The sequence below is a fragment of the Etheostoma spectabile genome, chromosome 20 (assembly GCF_008692095.1).
Source record: "Etheostoma spectabile isolate EspeVRDwgs_2016 chromosome 20, UIUC_Espe_1.0, whole genome shotgun sequence".
Classification (NCBI taxonomy): domain Eukaryota; kingdom Metazoa; phylum Chordata; class Actinopteri; order Perciformes; family Percidae; genus Etheostoma; species Etheostoma spectabile.
In genome coordinates this window covers 25,287,297-25,312,963 of record NC_045752.1, presented here as the reverse complement: position 1 = coordinate 25,312,963, position 25,667 = coordinate 25,287,297, and the positions used below count along the sequence as shown (strand labels likewise).

Here is a 25,667-nt window from a genome sequence, read left to right as displayed (position 1 = left end):
GGTGGGGTTGCAGTGGACAGTTTTGATTATTGGGCGGTTTCAACCCCCCCATCCCCCCTGTAAATTGCACCTATGTGAATAAATGCATGTTCAATTGTACAAAAAAAATATAATGTATATATAAAAAACTCATTGAAAGCTATACTTCAGCCAACTAAAGACTTTTGAATCACATTTAAAGATTATTGTGGTCATTGGAAATTATGGAGGGTTAGAAATATTTTCACTGAAGGTATCTGATACAATTATTGACACATCCAGAAGAAATTGAAACATACTTACAGTGAATGTATTTTTACTTTATTACAATAAAATGTAGCCATCAACAAGACAGCAGTAAATGATGTTAAGTTGAAGGTTACAGGACTGAAAAATAAACTGTGATGTTTTGACAGAATTTTTAAGGTGCGAGTGTACTGTATGTTCAAAATGAAATAGAACATACTGACATTATTATGTTAGTATCAAATAGGATAAGAGTAAGTGTAATGTCTTAAAGCTCACTGAACTTGGTTGACACTGGTCAAACCCATCAGATAAACAATAAGGTTTAATAAAAATAAAAAAAATCAATAAAGGTTTAGAGGCTCAAAGTGAATTAAAGCTTACTGAGGGTTCCACATGTAATTTTAGACTTTTAAATGGGTCAAAATATCCCATTAATACAGTGTTGTCAGTAACAGGACAACAATAATCAGTTACACTTCACTTGAAGATATCAGCATAAGACATGAGACTGTCATGAACGTGTCACAAACCTTATAAATAAGTCCTAAATGTTTATGACATAACTCTTCTTTCAGTAAGTGTCATTTGGTTTTGTCGTGACAAGTTATGGTTAGGGTTAGGGTTAGGGTTGTGGTTATGTTATGGTTATGGTGCATGTGTCCATGTGTTATGACTGTGTCATGACAGTGTCTTGTCACTCTTATGTAGAAAACTTCAAGTAAAGTGTCAATAATCTCTACTATACAGTAAGCTGGGTCAGTAAAGGAATAGCAGTAAATTGGGTATGTCAAACATAATTGGTATAGTGAAAACTATACATCCTGTTCATGGCTACACAACAGTTAATGTCTAGTGCCAGCATAATGGTGAATTGTAATGTGTGAAAGTATTTTTTTTTTTAAATGAACAAGAGGGTTAATTATAGATGCAGAAAATGCAATGTAATCTAAAACTGGATGTCAGTCAATGGTGATGTGTTGAATGGCTTAGACTGGTCATGCCTGTCTGAAGTATTCAATGGACTCTTTTGGCGGACTTAAGTGTTTATTTCAGTTCATTTCCTTTCCATGTGCTGCTAACGCACCATCTTTAAAAAAAACAACAACAAAAAAAAAGGAGAAGTAGACAGCGGGAGTCTCAATGTCATGTTTACTGTAACCTGCCGCATCTCAGTGACATCATAGAGAACACAAGCCGCAGCCTATGGGAGTCAGTTCAGGTATTTAAATAAAGTGACATCACAAACAGCATTACATCACTACTCCAAAAGCCCCGCCCCCAGTCCCAAACCCCTCCGCCTCTGTTTTATTATTACATCTCAAAAATGACATTTTCTTAACTTCACCCCAACGTTGCTTTTTATTTCAGTTTGGGAAGTGGCTGACAATACAGGTCTGCTATCAACAGAAATGCAACCTTAGCGGATTAGCGGATGCTTCTTTAACAGAGGTGATGCTGATGGGAAATTCAGTAGCTCTCAGGGTTTTATCTAAGCACCAACTATTTTCTATGAGTTTTTAAAAAAGCATTAAAGGAATGAAATACACAGCCAGGTTGTTTTCTTCTTCATCATCTTGGCACTTCTTTGATTAGCAGGTGTTCACATAAGCGGCAGAAAATGAGTTTGGCGCTAAGATGTTTTCGGGACTTTTTCAAGACTAAATTATGCCTAATACCTCAAGCAGAATTTAAGAGTTTGTGAATATTTCAGGTGTATGTCCATCAGTGTTTCCATGGTCCCCTTTCTGCTGGCCAGCTAAAAGAAAATGAGACAAACAAGCAGAGGATGAAGAATTGTAACAGCTTGTATTTGTGCTCTATTGTCATGCCGAGAAATATCAACAGGGCATGTGCCTGAAAACTGACATGGAGGTCACAAAGGTCAAACAGAATAACCTGCCCAAATCCCCCCCACCACCACCCACCCACACACACACACACACACACACACACACACACACACTCAAACACACACACAGGGAGTCACCGCCAGTGCCAGTTAGAAATCACAACCAAATAAAAAGAAAACAATGGTCAAACAAAATGAAAACAGCGTAGTCATAGAAAACTATTTACAACCAATTGAGCGGTAAACAAAACATCGACTGGTGTTTTTGTCACTAAACACAAGTCCTTTAGACCCTTTCCTGTACAACGTGTTTCATTACAACAGTACAAATTCATCAGGTTATTTATCCTGCCCAATGAGAGGAATAACAGTTTGCGGCAGCCAGTGAGTTGTATCTTGTGATTGGCATGAAGTCCCTTTCCCCCTGCACCGGATACAAGATGTCTTGAGGTACTCAGAGTACTCTATTCACAAAAGGATGCACATACTGTATGCCTACAAGTTGGAGAAAAAAAAAAGAAAAAAAAAAGACAAGCTCCTTAGGAAAGACAGCGAGTGCCTACACGTGTATTTCAAACCATCCATGAAGAATAATCCATTCCAGAAGAAGAAAAATAGATACAAGTCAGGATTCTCAGTGTTTTTCCTGAAAGGCAGAACCGATGTTCTGCCACTTTTAAGGGACAAAGCCCGTCCTCCCACCCCTGTCCTTAACAGCCATCCCCCCACCAAATCCAAGTTTGTTACAGCTCAGTCATTTTTTAATTTGTTTATTTTTTTATTCATTACACCCAAGGCAGAATAAAAGTTACTAAAACTTAAGACTTACAGTTACAGTGACAAAAACAGTTAAAGAGACCCACAATTTAAATTGGACTGCAAAATAAAAAATAAAAAACAACCTTTTTCTATTTTTTGTAAAATGCCCAGGCATTCTCCAATATTACAAATACTTGTATACTATTACAGTAAACAAAAAAAGTAATATATATTCATATATATTTATATATATATACTAAAAACCCGTCACCAAAAAAAATGAGAAAAAGAATATATACACATCGCCACTACGGCATTCAGAGAAACTTTATAAGCAAACCTGGAGAAAAAAAAATACTTGTTTGTTTAAAACACACATACACACAAATATTATTTTACCCTTGTACTTGTTTCAATACTGTAAACTTATTTTAAGACAGAGTGCACTAAATTCTCTTTTTAGTTTCTGCATTTCCTGATTTTTGTCGAGTCTCTTCTTTGACTTTTTGTGTGGCTTTTGTCCACTCCCGGACATTTCTGTTGTGGGACAGACTCTGGTCCTTATGAGTGAGGAATTTGATATATATCTTTATATAGGTTTGTGCCTTTATATGTACATATGCATACATATATACACACACAGACACACAGATATTGTGCTGGGTACTCCTAAGCCTAAACACAGCATTGTTTCATTTGTATTGATTCAAACATTTCTGTTGAAATGTCAAATTACAAGTTCAACGTAACATTTGACATTATCTTTTCTTGTTCAATTTGATGCTTGACAAAAATTGTTGCATTTGTCTGAGACAATAAATAGGAAGATCGCTATTCAAGGCACACTCATGTCAAATTGAATCGCAGTACAAAAACTGTCCCAAATAAAAAGTTTTTTTATTTTTATTTATTTCTTTAAATTTTAGAGTGCCAGCATTGGGAAAGCCTAGCCTAACAACCCTGGGCACTTCAGCGTCACGAGATCCCAAGCTCTAGACCCTTTAGTACCTTTTCTGTCCAGCTCTGTGTGTGTGTCGGACGGAAAAAATTATAAAGTGCGGGTCTGTTGTTAAGAGCTCTGAATTTATACATTGACAGCACTCACATCAGATCTGATTTAAAAAAAGAAAGTGCCACTATGAAGGTGGATGGGGCTTAATGAAACTGGGGTTATGAGGGTTAAAAGAACAAGGGGCATGGAGGGAATTGATGCTCTTACTATTAGTCTTACTACTTCAGCACACACTGATATATATATATATATATATATATTTATGTATGTTTCCTCTTCTACACAAAACTGTTCCACAACTAACTGTGAAACTTTGAAGGATTCCTATTCATGGAGAGGTGACTTCATTAATCAGATTTTACAATTCTAGAATCCCTAACACAAGCCCATTGTTTGAAAAGAAAGTTTAGATATTTTAGCACAACAAAATGCATAGAGATGTTGATTTTTATAAATGTCGACAATAAAGTCAGAGAATTCAATTTTCTGCAGAGATGTGGTCGAAGTAGTGGCAACCAGCTACGCTCGCCTCACACATGAGGCGGCACGAATTCTGCAATGGAAAATGGAGGACGGGGCACCGCGGTCAAATCGAGCCGAGCCGAGCCGAGCTGGTACTAGCAGTGGGTAAGCGCCACAACTGCTTAGAGGATAAAGCTTGGACAGTAGCCCGGTGGGGAGGACAGAGGGCAACAAGGCATGCTTTAGGGGACACAACTGGCCCTAATTATTTCATCATATGATGAAATGGAAATGCTTCTGGAAGAATAGGAAGTAATGGGTAAAAGTATCATAGCTCACCCTGAGATGTCCCTGTGCTCAGTCTCTTGTCTCATTCTTCTATCTATCTGTATGCATACTCGTATTGCATGGCTTCATGCTCAGTTTACTCCGAATAAATAATATAGTCTAGATCATATGGCGTCATGCAAAACAGAAAACATGGATGTATCAGTGTAGGTAAGATGGAGGGAGGGGGGGGTGTAAAGCAGAAGAAATGAGGAATAGTTATCGTAGCATTAGGGCTTGGTACTACACACCAGTCAGCAGCTGCCTTATCTTTTCGTTTCTTGTGGTTGGGAATGATATTCTCAAAAGGAGACAGGGTTTATGAACCTTGGGATCCTCTTTGATTTTAGATTTACTGTCAAATATGACGCTCAGTGCTACATATCCAATTATATTGACATGTTTTCGACTCAGTTCATGCTACAATGCCAAAGGATTGTTGTCCGCGTATCGTCATCACACAAAATAGACTAATTCTAGCATTCTCAGTTAACGCCACTTTCAAATTGAAGATTGAATTCAGCTTCTCTCCGAGAAATTACACGTTTAGCTTAATATACAATTTCCTACAAGCAGCGGTCAAAAATGATTACTTAAAATGGACTTGTCTTCTAAAAAACTCTCAGGATATCATTTCGGTTTTTAAAAAACAGAGTAACGCAAAATCAAAGTAAAACAATTTTCTTTTAAATGTCTAACTAATAATGTACCTGCACATGCCAAAATACAAAATCCAATAAATACAGAAATTATTGCACAGTTAAAGGCTCCACATATGTTATAACTCAACTGACTGATTGTTTTAAAAAGAACCCCAAATGAGGCAGTTTAGACAGCTTCAATTGGTGTTAAGATCTCTGTTTTCACTTTTTTTCTCAGTTGGCAGTTTCTTAAAAACACAAACTTAACCCAAAACTAACATTTCAGAAAAAGAGTATCCAGCTACCCCATTTTGTTTATTTTTTTTAAGTCAAAGTGTGGCGCAGAGTATGGAAACAGGGAACGTGGTTTAGGTTCTCTCTGCTTGTTCAATTTTGACCTCATTGGTCATCAAATGTTCTCCGTGCCACTTTTTCATATGTTTTTCCAGAGTGCTGTACACGCTGAAGGGCATTTGGCAAATGTCACAGCGATAGACCTCCTTACCATGCTGGCCATGTGTCTTCATGTGGCGAGTGAGCTTGGAGCTCTGGGCGCAGGCATAGTTACACAGCTCACACTTGTAGGGCCTCTCGCCAGTGTGACTGCGCCGGTGCACCGTCAGGTTGCTACAGTTCTTGAACACCTTGCCGCAGTATTCGCAGGTGTCGCACCTCCTGCTATCCTTGGAGCTAGGTCGGCCTGGACCTCCACCCAGATGAGGCGTGCTGCCTCCACTGGCGGTGCCACTGCGGCCCGACAGGCCTCCATCCAGCAGGTCGCCCGGAGGCGTCGAGAACCGCAGGCTGCCGTTCTCGGACGAGTGCTCAGAGGAGGTGGCAAAGGGCGATTGTCTGGAGTCAGTGAAGCCTAGGAAAGGGTCTTTGATGAAGTGCCGTGAGGCAGCATAGCCCACTAACCACTGGGAGTAGACGTTCTCAGAGGGGATGTGGGCTGCTGGGGGTATGTCCAAGTCCTTCTCAATCTTGATCCTCTTGTTCGAGGAGTTGGACAGGCTTGGACTGGTGATAGGGGTTGGCTTACGGGGAAACAGGCCTGAGAAAGAGTCACCGGAGCCACAATTCCGGCCGTTAATGGTTGTCCTCTCTTCCTGCTGGTGGTGGTCCATCTCCCCAGCCACTGAGTCTTCATCCCCAGTGTCCCGCTGGCCATCGGAGCCCCTCTTGGAGAAGGGCATCCTTTTACGATTGTCAACTATCAAATTATTGTACTGCTGTATAGAGTTGAGCCCTCCCCCTTCAACCATCTTCTCAATGGCGAGTGAGGACTTCTCCTCGGAGGGCAGTTTAGAGCCATTCTCTCTGTTGCGGTAGAACTCAGACTCCATGCTGAAGTTGGATTCTGGTCGACTCTCATTCTCGAGTTCCTCTTCTTCCTCCTCCTCTTCTTCTTCCTCATTGCCTTCCCCATGGAAGTCCCCATCACGATTCTTCATGCCCTCACCTGTGACATCACTGGTGCCTGGTTCTGGGGAGCTTGTGGTGGACAAACCATCATCTGAACGCCCCGTCAGGGATCCAGCCTTGTGCATGTGGGTCTTCATGTGTCGCTTTAGCTTGCTTGCCTGAGAGCAGGCGTGGTCACACAGCTGGCACTTGTATGGTTTTTCTCCAGTATGGCTGCGCCGATGCACCACCAAGTTGCTCTGGAACTTGAAGGTCTTACCGCAGAACTCACAGGACTTGACCTTGTTCTGTGTCTGGGGAGGCGTGGTGCTGTTTGGGGGCATCGGTGGTAAGGGAGGGGTGCTCATAAAGGGTGATTTTGGCCCAGGCTGGAAGGGGTTGGGGTTTAGTAATCGGTGCATAGGGTTGGCCCTGTTGGGTGACAACGGTGGTGTGGTGCTGTTGTTGTTCCCCGCCAACTCTCGTAACCGCCTGGAAAAGTCCATGGACTGGGACTCCATGGCCATGGGCGTTAGCCGCATCACCCTCTCAAAGGCACTGGGGTGCTGTGAGATGAGGCCCATTTCTTCTGCACTAAGGCGTTCCAGCCGATGGGAGTCCAGGTGGTGCCGGGGAGGCGGACTGATGAATGGAGGCGTGTTGGGGAGGCGGTTCTCCATGAAGCCTGGGGGAGGCTCCCGGAGCAGGGGGCCCGTCATCCTCAGGAGATGGAAGGGGTTGTTGTCCCCGAGAAAGTTGGTGAGGGGGGACTGCGGAATGGAGTCGTTGCCCATGGGTGGAGGCATAGTGATGCGTGGGGTGAGGGCTGTGCTGGAGGGGTTGGACTCCAGGTATATGCGAATGTTGTGGGTGTTCTGGACATGCTGCAGCAGGAACCAGGCGCTGGGGAAGGGCTGCTTACATGTGGTACATATATAGCTGGAAGGCTCATCCCTGCCCCCTGTGACACACAGAGAAAGAAATGCATTGATTAATTCAGCTGATAACCAACTCATTTATACTACACCTTTAGAACTTCAGGCAGCGATGAACACGCACATCTAAAATGACAAGCATTTTTCAAGTAAAAAAATAAAAACATCCTATTATTAGGTCAAAGTAAAATCTACTTCATTCATGAATCAAATTGTCATTAATAAAATTGATTTTTAAATAACAGCCTATTTGAAAATTTGAAAAGCAGTGAGATTAGTGTGTATGCTTTATATGCTGCCTAATGCTTCTGGTAGCTGGTAAGGCCTTGGCTTATCATGTTGTCACATAAATGCAATGTACTTATCACACTTTTGACAAGTGCATTTTTACAGTCACACTGGATTGGCCCACACTGGGTCCATGCTTTAAGAGGTGCTTAATCTCTCATGGAGCACAGACTGAATCTCCCACTACAAACTGCTGAATTATTACAAGTGTGACTGCGTGTGTGTGTGTGGTTTACACGTAGAGTTAGCATGAAGGTTGATGTATGTAAGTGAGCATACTGAGTGAATGATTTTAAAAAGCTGTAGGAGACCCCTCTAAGCAGTCTGTAATATTTGCTGAGTTGGAGATGCCAAACGCAAATTGGTAAAGATAGAAATTTTTCAAAAATCAGGCTAGACTAAGAAAAATAAATGAGCGTATTGAGAAAAATATCCTCCAATACACACAGCTAGCATGAAGTTACAAAGAAGAGCAAAATGATGATTGCATACAGTATATGACACATTGACTTTATTAAGGCAGTTGTACCTGTAATATAAACGTTTCTGAATAAACAAGGCACAGTCTTCAAATAATGAAGAAAAATGCCTTTATCAGCCATATGAAAGTGAGACTTTTCTAAGCCTCTTTCTAGGCAGCGGAGGACCTTGAATTAATGACTCCACAGTTAAAAACAACAATTCCTTTAGAGTTAAGGATGGCAAATATGCTATCAATCATTTGTAAGAACTGAGGTGGAATCAGGAGAGTATGCCTTGCTCTGTTTTCTTTTTAAGTTTTTAACTAATTATGCAATTGCTTTTATGTAAAATACACACAGGTTCTTGCAAGTCAAAAGGGACTTGTTACCACCGCAACACAACCAAGCCGGATCCCGGACTCAAGGACACTAAACAGGCTAAGGAGCACTCCTACTGCGATCATACACAGACACCCCCTCTACACACACACACACACACACACACACAGACACACAGACACACAGATAATGATAATTGTATTCTTGCTCCTGTATTTATTAAATTAAAGGTTGTTGTCTTGACCTAGTACACTAATTTGGGGAAACATATGCTGCTGTAATTGTTTCACTTATTTGTGTGTGTACATGGTTGTGGCTTTTTCTGGCAGCAACATACACACACGCACGCACATCAACACACACACGCAAGCATACAAATAAATACAGAAATGCTATATGCGTGCAATTTATATATGTAGTATATTTAAATCCCATGTTTGAATTCCACCAAAGATGTTTGCTACAAAATAATTTTGTTTAAATACATGTGTGAAAAGCAAAAATAAATTATCTATATAATGAAACATAATTACGTATTAGTAACATTTCATCTGTTTATTAAAAAATCTGCAAAAAAAACTCATTTAATAATCAAGACTGAGTAATTAAATAATTTCAGTTGTATCTGATGATGAAACGTTAACACATTTTTCTCCTCGTCTCTTGCTGGCTTGTGTGTGTGTGTGTGTGTGTGTGTTTGTGTGTGTGTGTGTGTGTGTGTGTGTGTGTGTGTGTGTTAAGGAGGACAGGCGAGAGGCGGAACAGCTGTTCACCTCCACAATCCTTTTGAGCCTTTTGACTTAATTATAGTGGACAGCACATTCACACACACACACACACACACACACACACACACACACACACACAATATAAATAGCAGCTCCCCATGCTTCAGCTTTTGACTGCACCTTTCTCTTTCTATGCTTTCACACACACAGACACACACACACACACACACACACACACACAAACACACAAACACACATACAAACATACACAAGCTGTTTTACTGCAGAATCTTGACACCCTGAATACTCCAAAAAAAGACATCCATCCCTCGCTTCTTCTCTCTGTTTGCTCAACCCATTGAACCATGAGTAATAAATGGAGAGAGAGAGAGAGAGAGAGAGAGAGAGAGAGAGAGAGATCCTGCCGCCATCCTCTGTCTTTCAGCTGAACTTCTCGTCTGCCGAAGTCATCGGGTCGATGTTTCTGCCTAACAATTAGGAGCTGTGTGTGTGGAGAAGGAATAGTGAGAGTGAGAATGAGAGTGAGAGAGCAAGAGAGAGTGTTTGTTTCTGCACTGAAAAGCCATTTCTCTCTGGCTACAGTGGAAGGAGCGGGACGTGGTTTTTGTTTGGGTGAAGTGTGTGTGTGTGTGTGTGTGTGTGTGTGTGTGTGTGTGTGTGTGTGTGTGTGTGGTGGTGTGAGTGTGCGCGCGCACGCCCTCCCGGGGGACGGCAGTCCAACGCAGATGGCAAATAAAGTATGCAGCCCGAGGCGGGAGCACATTATGCTAATTCTAATGTCAGCTGTACTTTAATATACGACTCTATTTAATCACCCCATTATTTCCTATTTCCATATGAAAAAACAGAGAGAGAGGGAGGGAGCTGCTCATCACTTGATTTGGTTGTTAGAATGCAGAGACCCATGTTTTATGGAGTACAGTGTGTGTGTGTGTGTGTGTGTGTGTGTGTGTGTTTCTGTGTGTGTGTGTGGGGTGTGGGGGGGGGGGGGGGGGGGGGGATCACTCCTTGATCTTCTTCTGCATAGATTCTTTATTTCTCTTCTCAGTCTCTGACTATGGTTATAAATTGTGTCTTGGGCGATCGGATCACAAGTGGACAGCGCTAAGTATGAGCGACCAATAAGACGCAGTATGTGCCAATCAATCAAACCACCATGCATATGATCACATGCCTTTTGTAGTGTAAATGCAAATGAACACATCATCAGTGCAAGATGTGGTGGTTGTTTTGGTAACCATTTTATTACGAGTTGGACAAAGTGTTGCGTGTCCATTTTTTTCCCCTATGGAAGAAGGTGCGTTGGAATCTGCTGACAGAGACATCTCCAGCTCAGGTGGTCACTGGAGACGCACGGCAGACACAGGTGTGAACGGTGATGTGTTATGGCTGCCCACTTGAGTTTCAATCACTAAAACGCACTTTAAAACCAAGTGTAAACCGGGCCAGTTTCTGTCTTACACACACACACACACACACACACACACACACACACACACACACACCGGAATTTTTTAAATCCACTCCCTTACTCAAGGCTGTCAGTCAAATGCAGCTTGCCTGTAACTAATTTCCCACTTATTTAGTCTTATTAGGCTTTTTTTCCCATGACTTTTTTTTAATGACTAATAATGGCTCTTTTCCCTTAACAAGGCCTAGTACACCATGCCGGTATGATATACATACATAACTCCTAAACTGTACTGTCAATTCAACTGATCTTGCAACTGTGTAAAGCTAAATGAAAAAAGGAAAAAAAACTCTGGGCTAATTTGAATAGAAAAGCATACAAGATAAAAATATTTTGTATCTTTATTTTTTGCAATTTGGTGCGGGATCACCCAAAGGCTTGGGATGCCCAGACAGAATGGTTGTCAATGCTTACAATTCTTCATGAGGGAGACAGAAACTACGCACCATAGCTTTAAGACAATAAAGGATCAATACAATGAGCTACTATGTTAATATTACTGGTAATAAGTCTTGCGAGTAATCAGAAAAAGTTTGAAGATTTAAATTTTTCTGTATCTTGGTAGCCTTAAACAATTGTTGATTCCTTTTTTGGTAAAAACAGACCAAGTATGTATTTTCTGTACCAGTCTACTGAAATGTACCCTGCTATCTGCGACTGAGGGATTACAAAGGAATCTTATATCCAGTCCAGAGTTCAGCCTTTGGCTTCAGGGATTAGTGGTAACAAAGCATTTGTAAGCAGCTGTGAGCATTATTTTAACCTAGGCATTAAATATCACTGTACTCATGCTGATACATGCACCATTTGTAAAATGTTTCAATTTCAAACACAATATAGCAGGCTTGCTCGTACCTAGAATCTCATTTAATGGAAAGTTTTAAAATTGGTATAAATTGCACTAATTAAATTAGAATTGGTAGTACAGTAAGACATACTGTATGACAAATTGAAGTGACTTAACATCAGTCTGTCAGTGCGAGACTCCTTTCTCCCACTGACTCTGGCGCTTAAAGCCTGGCCTGTTGCCTGTGTTTTGTTTGGCTCACATTCTCACACACACACACACATACTTGGATATGGAGGAGAAACATCTAAAAAGAAACAATAGACATTGACAAACACACACTGGCTTGCATCCCTCTATCCATCCTTCCATCCTTCCGCAGCACTTGCTTCTAGGTATTCTGTCCTCGGCACTCATCCTTCCTGGTTTGGTTTCACACAGTATAAAACTCTCATTACTGACTGATTCTAGTTTTCACTATGATTCAATTTCCCATAATTACTGCGGCTGCGGCTAATAAAAACAGAAAGAGAGAGAACGGCTAGAAATTGGTGCGAAGGTCAACTGGCAGTTAGCGGTGTTCATTTTCATCTCAGTGTATTCATCTGGGGCGGCTAATGGCCCAAATCCCCCTCCCTCAATAAATATTGCTGGAATTACAGGTTAAATAGCTAAATTAAATCACAGCTATTACAGATGAGGGAGGGAGGGAGGGAGGGAGGAGGAGAAAGACAGAGAGAGGATTAGAGAGGGAGTCAAATCTGTGCAATTACAGAGGAAGCGCAGATCGCCGCAAAGTGTGCGATTAATGTGATGTAATTAATGTTATGTAGCAAGGGTCGGAGGAGCAGCAGCGTCAGAGTATTGTGTCAAATTATTACATATTAGTACATCATTTTTCTCTAAAGAAGAAAAACACACTCATCTTTCCTCTTAAACTCCACTTACAGGCTTTTACGTTCAATTTATAGCTTCTTTTCTTTTCACTCTTCATTTTCTACCCTCTTACACTGGTGCTCTTCCTGTGACACTTTGCCACAAGGTTTATTGAAAACCGAATTGCATCACATGAAACATGATTACGCTGGTGGGTCGAGCAAAACCTCAAAACCTGCGAATAGATTCAGCTGACAACACCTTTTTTTTAACTCGCTGATCTTCACTACACTACAGCACAGGATTTATAGGCAATTACACACACTGTGTCTATGATAGAATACTTAACTCCGGTTCAACTGAACTCAACTTCATTCACTAGCTTTTTCACCACAGCTATTTGGTTCTTTAAACATGGCTCGAGTGGAGGCATACACCTGTGGCTGGTCGCTTTTCTTTGAAGAAACTCAAACAAAATCCCCTCATGTGTTCTCTGTAGAATGCATCCTCCATACTTTAACACACTTTAACAGTCTTCTTTTCTCGGGTTGTCTTTCATCTTGAAAATGTTCTTAAATTGGTCAACCAGTAAAAGCTAAGAGATACACAGTAGTGAAATCATTATTACTGTGTTAATAAGGAATCTTCTACATACTGTTCATACACCAATATGTAGGCCTATGTAAATACATATGTGTTATATGGGCCACTGTCAATATTAGATAAGACCAAACCTGAACCAACTGGGCAAAATAGGTTACTGAACTCCCAGGGGCCCCAAAAACTACACGCTCAGTGCTTCCTGCTAATTTACTTGAAAATGTGAATGAGATTACAGTATGTGCCACTCAAGCACAATATCAACTGTCATGATGGGGCCTTAACTGTCCTGCTTTATTACCTGAGAGAGTGGCCCTGTCTTTAGATTTTTATTGCTTTGTTTTGTGTCTATATTGTGCATATTGATACTAAATTGTGTTAAAACATCACACAGAAAGGTACTGTACACAATGCATAAAGAGGAAAGGATGAAAATGGTGGTTAGTGTAATAGCACATCATTTTTTTCTGCATGTGTAAAACAACAACTTGTTTGTCACTACAACTGTCTGGAATTATTCAATTTGGACAACAAAAACTGTGTACAACAATAACCATATCACCGTGATATGATTTAGCTAAAAGTCAAGAAATGATAAATGAACATTGAATTATTACACGGCCCTATGGTGCACAACCACCTCTGACAACAAAACAATAAGGAGAAAGGTAAGTAACATTAAGCAGCTCCTTAGCTGAACAAATGGCTTTTTATGGCTTCTACTGTAAGTATTCTGAGTTTCTGAGCGTTTCTGTGTATGTGCAGGATAGGATTAGCCCAGTTGTCATACTATAGTGTGTCTATGTCACTGTTAACACACACACTTTGGACAACTGTAGCCACATATAGAAGTGATCACTGCAAACTGCTCATATAGAAAGGCTCCAGTTTGAAAAGTAACCTAGAGACAATAAAGTCTTTCCTTAATTAAGGTGATTAAAATACAATGACAACAGTTCTGATCCTGATTTATCTACTGTCTTTTATTCATCCGTCTGCCATTCACTTAATCCCTCTGGTTCGGGTAGTACAGTCCTCTCTTCCTCCTGTGTCCCTTCACCTTGATCTCTAAATCAAGGAGGCTTATGAACACTGTCCTGAACAGTAGCCTCCGCTCGCTCCATCCAATCAAAAGTGCATTAGAGACCCGGGCATACAGGAAGTGCAGCAGCAGAGCAGGTCTTAATGTAAGCGGAGCAATGTCAGCGCTGAGACATTTACATACAGAACAGAGCCAACATGAGCCAAGGGGGCAGCGGCTCAGTGTGTGTGTGTCGGTGTATGTGTGTGTGTGTGTGTGTGTGTGTGTGTGTGTGTGTGTGTGTGTTTGTGTGTGTGTGTGTTCCCCTCTTGGCCTTTCATCGCACTTGTGAAAAGTTTCCTGACACATTTTTTTCAGTCGCAAATCTCTTCTTGACGGGCTAATTTCTTGTAGCACACAACAAATACATGCAAATTAGATGTGTGTTGAGTGTGTGTGTTAGAAGTGTGTGAGAGTGTGTGTGTGTGTGTGTGAGAGAGAGAGAGAGAGAGAGAGAGAGAGAGAGTGTGTGTGTGTGTGTGTTTGTGTGTGGTGTCCTTCTAAGACTAATTTCAAAAACTGTGTGGTGTGTGTGTGTGTGTGTGTGTGTGCATGTGTGTGGTGTGTGTGTGTGTGTGTGTGTGTGTGTGTGTGTGTGTGTGTGTGTGTGTGTGTGTGTGCGTGTGTGTGTGTGCGTGGTGTGCTGTGTGTGCTGTGTGTGTGTGTTGTGTTAGCTTGTGTGCGTGTGTGTGTGTGTGTGTGTGTGTGTGTGTGTGTGTGGCGTGTGTGTGTGTGGTCGGTGTGTGTGTGCGTGTGTGTGTGTGTGTCTGTGTGTGTGTGGGTCCTCCTAATGAGATAATTTCAAAAAGCAGAGCTCATTTGGTGCCAAGTTCCCAGTATTCTTTAAGCAGTCTGTTAGTTTTGAATGAAGTGGTTTGAGAGCAGGGTTTTAACGTCATCCAACCAGCTTCCTGAATTGGCTTTAATAGCTTGCGACTAAAATCACTTACAGGACCACACAGAAGCAGCGTTAATTAAATAGCCCTAACTGTACGGAAATGAGAATCTCACACTTTTCCTCTGACAGCACAGTCAGTACGGGCTTGATCTGCTGCGTCTGAGTCACTGATTCACTACAGCGGCTTCACAGCTCCAGAAGCTTCGCTCGGCCAGACTAGAAACTCCTTCTGGGGAAACTGAGTCATCTCTGAGCTCAGCTCGCCACAGATGCTGTTGGCGAAAGACCAAGAGGCAAACCCCAAACTCTCGCTGCTATACAGGCTGTTACTGTCAGCCTACATGCCATGAACATGGCATCCATTTTTTTTGTGAATCATGATGTGTCGAATGTGAATAAGTGATTGTTTTTTTTGTTTTGTTTTCCAAAAGAGGGATAAAAAGGGGCGTGTTATTCTTAATCTCACCTACAAAGCTCTAATTGACTCAGTTGTTTTTCCGACCTGTGAAATAGCCATCAATGAGAAAAGTGCAACACACCTACTTTCCTCAATTTACCTTACTTTTGGGGTGCTTTTTTTTTTTTTTTTGGGTTGAGAGAGGGGACAACATGCAGGTTGGAATCCAGCCCCAGGCCGCTGCAGCAAGGACTCAGCCCTTTGTGCATGGGGCACCTTCTACTAGGGCTGAACGATTTTGTAAAAGAATCGAATTGCGATTTTGGTCCACCAACATTGGGATTGCGATTTAATACACAATTATTTTTTAAGCTCTTTGTCTTCTGTATCATTCAATAAACACAACCAATAAATCATTATATAGTATGAACAACACAAGATTAGATAGATTAAACAAGCTGTTCTTTCTGTATGTGATAATGAAGTTAGGAGATGCATGAATTTATTATTTATTATCTACTTCAATCCCAGCAGTATAATGAGCACTGACCAAGACTGGTGGAAACATTCATATGAAAGTCAGAAACAAATCACACAAACTAAAGTTCAGATTGCAGAAATATTAAAAAGAATATGTGGCTTTACCACACTTAGTAGTATTTACATTATTGTTTCCTGCAATAAACATATGCAACATGTGGATTACACTTTTTGAACTTTACTAGACAGTTAATTAATAATAAAAAGTAAAAGTTTTAAACTACAACTCTGAGTTGTTTGAATGACAGAAGTCTGCTCAGGGTGCGGCGTAGCGTTAGCATGTCAAGTTGATGCTTTCTCTGCAGAGTAAATCGGAGCCTTTGCGATTAAGAAATCACGTTTTAACATATTGTGATATTATTGCAAATGCAAATAATCGTGGAGCCCTACTTTCTAACAGGTGAGCTACCCTGCACCCAACAAAAAGTGGATGCGGTCTTCAGGCTGAGAAAATTCAATCGTAAGCAGCAATGGTCCCAAAATTATCAATAGGCTACCTGTACTCCAAGGCAGGTGCAGTGCTACCGACCTTGGTCACCCTCCTCTCACACCCTCACACCTTCAAATGGGTCCATCTAATGTCAGAGGTCAAGTGGAATCAAGAAAGAAAGAGCAAAGTTTGAATTGAAAATTAAAATTAAATTGATAAAAGACAAAAAAAAGTCGGACAGAAAAGCATGACAACCTTCCAGTAGGTTATACTGCTAGTGCTAGGCTAGTGACAGTGTTACCACAGCTAGCCAGTTAGTGTAGCACTGCTATGCTATACTACTCAGGTTCTCTTCTCATATTGAGATTGGTGTGTTTTGTTGATGTGCTGTTGGCTTTAATTGAGAGTCCCTGTGCTGTAAATCCTGTGTTGTTGAGATACAGCTGAATTCATTCTTAGATGTTGTGCTGTTGGCTTTGAGTGTAGCTGTATTGTAAATCCTGTTGAGGGACCAGTGAATTTAGTTATTATGCTGTTGGAATCCAGCAGAGCTGCTTGATCTCACCAGGACTAACTCCGATAAAAAGGTTAACAGGAATCAACACGAGCAGCATTTATTTTTATTTTCTCTCTCTCCCTCTGTAACTCTATCGCCTTCACTCGTTTGCTTTCAGTCAATGCAACCTTCTTTGTTCCCAGCATGATGTGAACTTTAGGATTACCACATCTTCTCTGCATGTTCAGCCAACAAAGGTGTGTGTGTACACAAGCCATGACAGAGGGAGGTAGGAAGAGCCGAATGAATTTTAAAGGAAGGCTCAGTTGACCGTAACCAAATTAGAATGCATTCAGATCATCAGGGGAGTGGAGAGTAGCAGCAGGAGGTGGAAGGAAAGGAACTCTGTCTCATATGATATGGCAAGAATCAAGTAGTCCTTAGTGCAGTAGTGAAAATTAGGAGTTGAAATACAATCCAAAACAAACCGCCGCAGTGAGTTTGTGTGCCCTGTTCACAAATTAGAGGGATTACCAGAAGAGAGTGCCAAAGCATACCAGCTAATCCCACACACTGGCCCGCACCACTGCACTTGGGGATTGGTGTGTGTGTGTGTGTGTGTGTGTGTGTGCGTGTGAGGAATGTCATAGCAGAAAGAGCTCTATGGGGGCATCGTCTTCCCCAAAACACCCCCCTCCTGGTGCCAGTGGTCCACCTATTCCTGGACACAAACACACACACACACACACACAAACACACACACACCATGCAGGAGGCCTTGGTATTTGTCAGTGTGTGTTGATGATTAGACGGGGAGGTCGGATGTGGGGGGCTAATATAATAGCTAAAGGCACGGGCCATTGATTGTTGTTTCAAAGGTCACTTGCAAAATAAGAAATAGTGTTTTTCAGCAAATCTGATTCAGATGTGTTGCGTACAAGATGTAAGGTCGTATAAGGTCAGAGGCTATGATACTTTGCAAGCTGAGGTCGGTGGCAATTAAGAATAAAAAATCATCTGTGGGCACTGCTTGGTGTTGGAGCTGGTATTCAGGTCCAGGTGTTTTCTCTATTTGGTGGGTGTAATAGAACCTGACTGGCCGACACAGAGCCCTAACCTAATGCCAATACGACACATTTGGGACAAACTGGACTGTGAGCCAGAGCTCAACACCCAAAATCAGTGTTGGACCTCACTTATGCTCTTGTGGCTAAATGGGAGAAAACATCTGCAGCCAGGTTCAACATCTGGTGGAAAGGCTTCCCAGAAGAGTAGAGGCTCTTACAACAGTATATTAATGCCCATAGCTTTGACATTAGATGTTTAGCTTTCACATATAGGTGTAATATACATACACTGCTCTACAATAACACTATGCTAATTCTGGTCTCCAACAAGAAAAGCCAGATTTTCTACCACCACCAGAATGCTCTTGCTGTTTGTCTCCACTAGATAAAAGAGGAGGATCTTTAGTGCTTTTCTATCCGGCAAGGACGGATCCTCTGTGGAGACTCAAAGTGTTTTTGTCTTTTGAGGTTTAGTTATTGACATCTTGTCAGGTGAAGAGTTGGCTTGGTCTCTGTAGCCATAATAGAGAAACTCTGCCATGAGCCTGATTTGACCAGGACAGCGCTCCAACACATTTTTGGATGCCGCTCTCTCTCGCTCCTCTAGGTCTCCCTGTCGCCTGTCCCATCCAAATTCTCTCCCTCCTTCCCTCCACTTATATAAAGCTCGTCCAAATTGCACGCTGCCAAGTGGGAGTCTCCTGGAACACACCATACACACATGCATACATGCCAGAGCCCCATCCCAGACTATGATGTAGCAGTGCCCCTTCTGTCTGAATAAGACATATTACAGCGCTGCCTGACACCGACGTCAAGAAAAGATGTCTTTTTTTCTCTCTATGCTGTTCCTGGACCTCTCTCCCTCTCTCGCTCAGCCAGTGAACCAGACAGAGTTGAGTGTAATACCAGGTTTATGAATTCAACATTAGAAAAAGCAAAGCAGAGACCTTTTATTGTAAATGTAACCTTTAGCAGCTTTTTTTTAATATCTTCCTCCCTGTCACTGCCAGCATAAAAGAAGACATATTGGAGTTGACTAACTTAACGTGTGGAGACGCTAAGGTGGAAAAAGAGGTAAAGCAGGGAGGGGAGAGAGGGGTAAAAATGAAGGAGTGTAGCCCGGGGCCTGAGTGTTATGGTCAGACTCCACTTGTTTATACAGAAATGGCAGCAAGAAGTAGGAGCAGGGAGGAAGGGGGATGTGGAGGGAGGCAGGTCGAGGAGGAGAGCAGATCCAGACCAGATGGAGGTTAGAGGAGGGCATGGATGGAGGGAAGAGGGGACAGGTCTGTGCTGTAGGCCCTTATAAGGCCTGGATGACTGGAGAGCTCTGGAAAGGCAGCAGAGCCACAGAAGACATACCTGCCGCAGGGACAGGGGGGAGACACCTAAAGTGAGTTTAACAATCAAATAAATTCCTATAAAATCATATAATCTAGCATTATACTGTTGGATCCTACTCATTTGATACTAATAATATAGGAAAATTCCAGTTTCTTGCAACTTGGATCTTATTTTCATTGTTGTTGACAATATTGCTATCAGTTATGCAAACATTCCGCTTTGCACAGTCCTTGGTGAGATCTTGGGACTCTGCTCACTAAGAGAAACATGAAAAATAAGATTATCAGACAGGCCAACAGTATCTCCAGGTTATCTAAACTAACTTATTCAGAAGTCAAATACACCCAAAATATAAGTCATAATCTCTCATTGTACAGGTAAACTGTGTGTGCACAAGACAAGTCCAGGAGGTCAAAGTCAGACACTTGTCTTCATTTCTAAGTTTGGCCAACTTGGAGGCCTTTTTAAAACCCATTCATCATCTGATATGTGTTTCTTGCCCCGTCTGATGTTTGAGTAATTCATGGTAAAATGTTATTATTACCAACATAAAGAATGACCAAAACTACACAAATAAGACATAAGCTATTCTATTATCCTCAGGGCTATGACCATGGTTTTAGAAAGGTTCAGGTCATTACAAATTTCAAATAAAAATATTGTAATATATTCATTTTTGTAAATGCCATTACCTTGCATAAAGGTTTTAAATACAATTTGTTGACAAAGAAAAGCTTTTAGAAATGGCATTATTTAAGAAAACAATAGAGCCACTCGTTCATTTAATTGCACAAAGATTGCCCAGTTTTCTTTTATTTCCTGAGCAATATACAGTATATATATATATATATATATATATAAATTAAGGATATGCCATGCTGGCAGCTAAATCCCTGATTATCATTCAGGACTGAGTCTGAGTATCACTCAATTTTGTTTGTATCAGTGACCGTTGACATCGGCGGCTATGATCATTGTCTGGAGATCCTTCCTTTATGTTTGCTGTCTGCCTGCAGCCAAGCTTTTCCGCAAAAAAACAACAACATTAATGACCTATTTCAGTTTATACCTTTGAGTACAGTGAGTAGGATTGTTGCCAAAGGTCCTCCACCACATTCCTGAATAAGATTAACCAGGCGTTTCTACACGTGCAACTTTTTATTGTCACTCAGACAGTCCGGCTGGTTCGCTCGGCCAATTATCTACTCACACTTCTGACAAATGTGACGTGTAAAGGACCTGACATTATGTGGTGAGAGTTAACAGTGGTCAACAGCTTGTTACCATTCACAATGGTTAAAAAGTACAGCAGCTAGTGGTTTGGAGCATGGACATGCATCTATCATAATATCCTCAATTACTAAATTGACCTACAGCCAAACCACACCTGTATTTTTCAGATATCTATTTTGGAAAATTTTGTACAGTTTATTTTCTTTTTGCTGCTGTTTGTTTTCAGACGTAATTGGTGGATGGAATATTCTAGACAAAATATATAAGCCTCAATTTTTTTTCTTAGAGAAGAAAAGGAGGAAAGGAGCTCCTTGGTACCCTTGCTGTCTCCACACTACCTAGAAGCAGGCCTGCTCCCATAACCACTCCAAGCTGTTTTTATTTGCTGAGCCTCATACCATCTCTCTCTCTCTCTCTGTCTCTCTCTCTCTCTCTCTCTCTCTCTCTCTCACACACACACACACACACACATGTCTGAAGTGTAGTCTAGCAAGGCTGCCACATCTCTTAAAGGAGAAATTCACTGGTTTTGTTTTACAGCTCTATTAACACATCTCTGACAAAACAGTAAGTCTGACAGAAGATCAGTAAAACGTATTATGCATCACCCAAAACAAAATCTAAATAAGATAACAGATACAGATTACAAGTTCTGTACCAGGCTAACACACGCCACATCCTGCAGCTGCAACACATGGCGACATGCAGCAACATCCTGCGGCATGCTACAATGCGCAGCCACAATCTGTGACATGCGGGGACATGCTGCAACACATGCTAAAATAAGTCGGAGCATGCTACAGCTTCCTATGGAATGTTCTGACACACCAGGCCGTTTCCTCTGCATGTTCAAAAAATATAGATCTGCAAATGGAAGGCGTAAAGGGTTGGACAACTCAAAAAAACCTCTCTGTCATATGAGGACATGGCTCTCTGAGAGGCCTGGAAGGAGCGAGCACGGTGCAGCCTAAGTCATAGCTCAGCAGTCGTACAGCAGCCAAACACAACAAATATGGGAGCAGAAAGTGGGGGGAGACAGATGATGAGTGAGAGTGGGGAAAGAATGCTTTAAACTCATCTTTTAGAAATAAGTTACCCACAAATATGTTGGCACAAAGAAATGAAGCCTGGCTGGTCTGTGGGCTCACCTCTCAAAGCCATTTTTCAATGCAAGAAGGAACTGAGGAACTTTGCCTGCATTTTAATCCAAGGAACCTAGACCTTATTTTGGGTTATAAATCCTAGTTTTTGCCCAAAAATACAATATGCACGTACCCAAACACTGCAATCAGAGATCCCTTAAGGTTCTTTTTAGCATTGTTTGTGGTTGTGCCAAAACCCAGAAAAGGCTCTGATTCTAATGGGCGGGTACTTTTCTAAATGATGAATAGTCTAGAAAACTACAAAAGAAACTAATCTGAAACCTAGGCTTACCTATTAATTTAATGAGGCTATGTACTGAAGGCTTCCAAAGCAGAAGGAGATAAACAGAAATGACTCGAGGCAGCCAGTCATCACTACTTTGGAAACAAGTAGTCAAAAAGTCAGTGACTTTCCACTTCTGCACATGACTTTAATTTAAACATCACAATGAAAAACTGGCAAAGCAAAACCCCCAAAACAATTCTGTTGTTGTCTCGTCATCTACCAAAATTGCATGTTGAAGGAAGTTGCTTTAAATCCATAACCAAAAGTCTAATTTAAAATGTGTGGTTCCTCAGGAATAAAAATGAAATGTGCTAAAAGGCTTTCTGTTCCTGAGTGTATTTCATGGGGCTCCTAAGTGCATTGGCAATCTATTTGAGGTGTGTGTTTGTATTTGTGGTCTAAGTATGCTTCCCTTTCCTACAGAATTTATGTCTCTCACACACACAAACACACACACACACACACACACACACACACACACACACACACACACAGTAATGTGGCTAGTGCCAGTGTTGGTCAGAGCTGATCGCAGCCTGCTCCACTGCTCATTAGACTCAAGTACTGACCATTTAGGTCAAGGCGTCCACTGCTGGATCTCTTCTGTGTGTGTGTGTGTGTGTGTGTGTGTGTGTGTGTGTGTGTGTGTGTGTGTGTGTGTGTGTGTGTGTGTGTGTGTGTGTGTGTGTGTGTGTGTGTGTGTGTGTGAATGCTTTGTCAAGCTGTTGCAGTCAAGCTCACATCAAGCTACCCTGGATGCACTGATCTGATTTCCCTTGCTAGCGAGACTCCTCACCACAGCCAGCCAGATTCGGTTCTGGGCTGGCAAACATGAAGGGGGGCCCGCCGAGGGCCGAGGCCCGCCGGCAGCTGCCGGTCACACTTTATTCACTGACCAATCACAGCTGGGCGGAGAAAGAAAACACTTCAGATCCTGCGGTTGTTGTAAAAGCGCTCATGGGTGGCCGCGTATTACTGCAGTGTACCTAAGCATCTTGATGACATAATAATGTGCTGTGGGGCAGGGGGAGCAAAAACAATGGAGAAACCCTCTGGTGATTAAGCAGCTTTGGACAGGAAGAGAGAAAACACTGCGCCTGCCAACCTGCAATTTTCTCCCAGGTTTGCTTTTTATCTGCAAGCCTTCAAGTGGTGCCAAAAGGGCAGTTAAGGGATCCTGTGGTTGGCCGGGAGTGTCGATAAATGGGCCAAAAATGTAGCTGTGTGTCAGGTACAAGCAACAACGTGTGTGCGGACACTTTGACGTAGCACACAAGCATTCCTCGTCATGGATATAGGGACGCATGTGAAGATGTTTCTGGAACTGTAAGATTATTTTTTGGGGCATTGTTAGGCCTTTATCTAGATAGAACAGCTTAGACCTGAAAGGGGGGAGAGAAGGGGAATGACCTGCAGCAAAGGGCCGCAGGTCGGAGTCGAACCCGCAGCCGCCGCATCGAAGAGCAGACCCCAATATGTAGTCCACCAGGTGAGCTAACCAGGGGCCCACAATCACTGTTATCCTATACTCATTGTGTGCAGTAATGCAACACATAAAGTGAGCTTCATCTTTCCCAGTGCAGAAAGGAGAGCAAAAAGAAGAGAGATGATCTGCCTGTTTCTAATCAGAGGGCTTGTACTGCCAGCTGTTGGCCCTCAGCCAGCATTGTTTACCCCCAAGCTCGCTCTGAATGGCAAATTACCCCAGCAATGGTAGCCTAACCAATGGTGGAAAAGACTGTTCCCACATGGCAAGGCCCCTGCTCCACATACACATGCTCTAACTACCTAAATAGAAATCTAAATAAGATTTAAATTCCTTTTTTTGTTTTCCTGGGAAACAGGGCACAGTTTGCTTTCTCGGGAGAAAAACTATGCATGTTATTGATTTATTTACAGATGAAAAAAAGAAAGATGGCAGCAGCCCAGCTCCTCACCACCGGCCCTCTTTTTGTTATCTGTGATGTTGCCCAGAGAAATCAATACAACAACTGTAGCTAGCAAGCTTTGTTTATCTTTTCCTCTAAGTGAATAATTCAGGGGTGTCAGCAGGGTGAGGCGAAGCTTTGATACAAACGAAAAGGTTTGGTGTTCAGGGGGGGAAATCTAACCCCCGCTCTTCTTTCCTTAAAAGTCTGGAGGAGATGAGAGATGCTGAAGGCAGCTGAAAATCTGGATCTGGGTGAAAGATGGAGAGAGACCGCTGCTCTGGTTTTACCGCACCACCACCAAGAATGTCCCTCGCACAAAATAAATAGATGAATATGAGTGCTGGAGACAGCAACATCTGCTAAATATTGGGTGAAGGGAAATGCCAGTAAAAGTTAGTGGCGCTGCAGTGGTGGAAGGGGTGGTGCTTAATGGTTTTAAGAGGTGGTAAAGGGCTAAACAGTGCTACGGGATGCTACAGGATTTCAAAGGGGAAGGAATGGCTTCTATTGTTTTCTACGGCTCTGTTTTGAGGATCCTGAAGGAGGTGGAAAGTGAGCCTAAGGGGTGTGCTTGAAACAGATAGTAGGTACGAAGTGTCTCCTGAACACATGTAAAGTAAGGGCAAAAAGGCTTAAAGCTGTCCCAGCTAACCACCACAACAACAAAAATCATTCAGACTGGACATACAGCTGACAAAGGGACAGAAGTAGTTGTGTGAAGAATGTAATATTAATATAATTAATGCAATTAAATAACGTCACCATTTCACAAACTGCCATGGAACTGGGCTGCTAATTGCACGTCAGAAAGCTTTTGGCTGAATACTGTTACATTGCAAAACATACTGATGCCTAAAGAAGTCTGAGGGGCATGTAGGGTGGGACTGAATCCTATGTGTTAACCCAAATAAAGGCTTTTAAGGGGTTTTTACCTGTTTTTCTCATGACATGACACAAACAGGAAGGGTTTAAATTGCTGTTGTGTCATAAGCTTTGATTGTGAGTCATCCATCCTCACGTGTAGCCCGGGTGGTGTTAGTATGGGAAACTGGGGAGACTTAAACCCTCCTAAACAAGGGGATCAACATGTATTTGTCAGGCTATGCCACCCTCGGCTGCATGCACATCTACACACACACCCACAAAAGTGCATGACAAGACAGCAAACATTTCCAGCAAAGTCGCTAAACCTCAGTGTCCCACCTTCACCACGGACACACAAAGCCCTCAGTCCCTTGTAATTGAGGTTTAAATCCTTTCCTAACATCCCTCCATCCCTCACTCTTCACCAAACATGGATTGTGCCGTCACAGGGCCCCTAATCCTTCCCAGTTTAACCAAGTGAGAAATTAGCTTTTGTTAAGTGGTGATTTGGCCGGTGCTAAACGCCAACAGCCCATTGTAGAGGAGAGGGGCAGTAATGAGTCCCCCCAACGCAGCAAAACACTGTGGTAATCCCATCCCGTCCGTGCGGCCCGGCTGGAGCTGCCTGCTACTGTGCAGTACAATATCGGCAAGTTGTTTTTAGTCATGAGCAATGTCGGTGTCTGTTTGGTCCAAAGAGGTTTTTTAAAGCATCAACATGTCAGCTTGGCTACAGAGGCTTACCTTATATGTACTACCTGTTTCTG

At 42.1% G+C, this 25,667-nt stretch overlaps 1 protein-coding gene across 3 annotated transcripts in view; it reads right to left on the bottom strand.

Annotated features, from left to right (window-relative positions):
* Nucleotides 1–1,360: 1,360 nt before the first annotated feature.
* Nucleotides 1,361–25,667, bottom strand: part of bcl11ba (BCL11 transcription factor B a) — a 45,391-nt gene continuing 21,084 nt past the window's right edge. The window contains exons 3-4 of one of the 3 annotated variants that reach the window (XM_032500603.1): nt 5,784–7,643; nt 1,361–1,984 (exon numbers count right to left, since the gene is read on the bottom strand). In XM_032500603.1, coding sequence (XP_032356494.1) covers nt 1,917–1,984; nt 5,784–7,643 — 1,928 coding nt within the window. In that variant the 3' untranslated portion in view covers nt 1,361–1,916. Of the gene's footprint in view, nt 7,644–22,901; nt 23,006–25,667 lie in introns of those variants that run through there. The other 2 variants (XM_032500604.1, XM_032500602.1) reach the window with 2 other exon arrangements.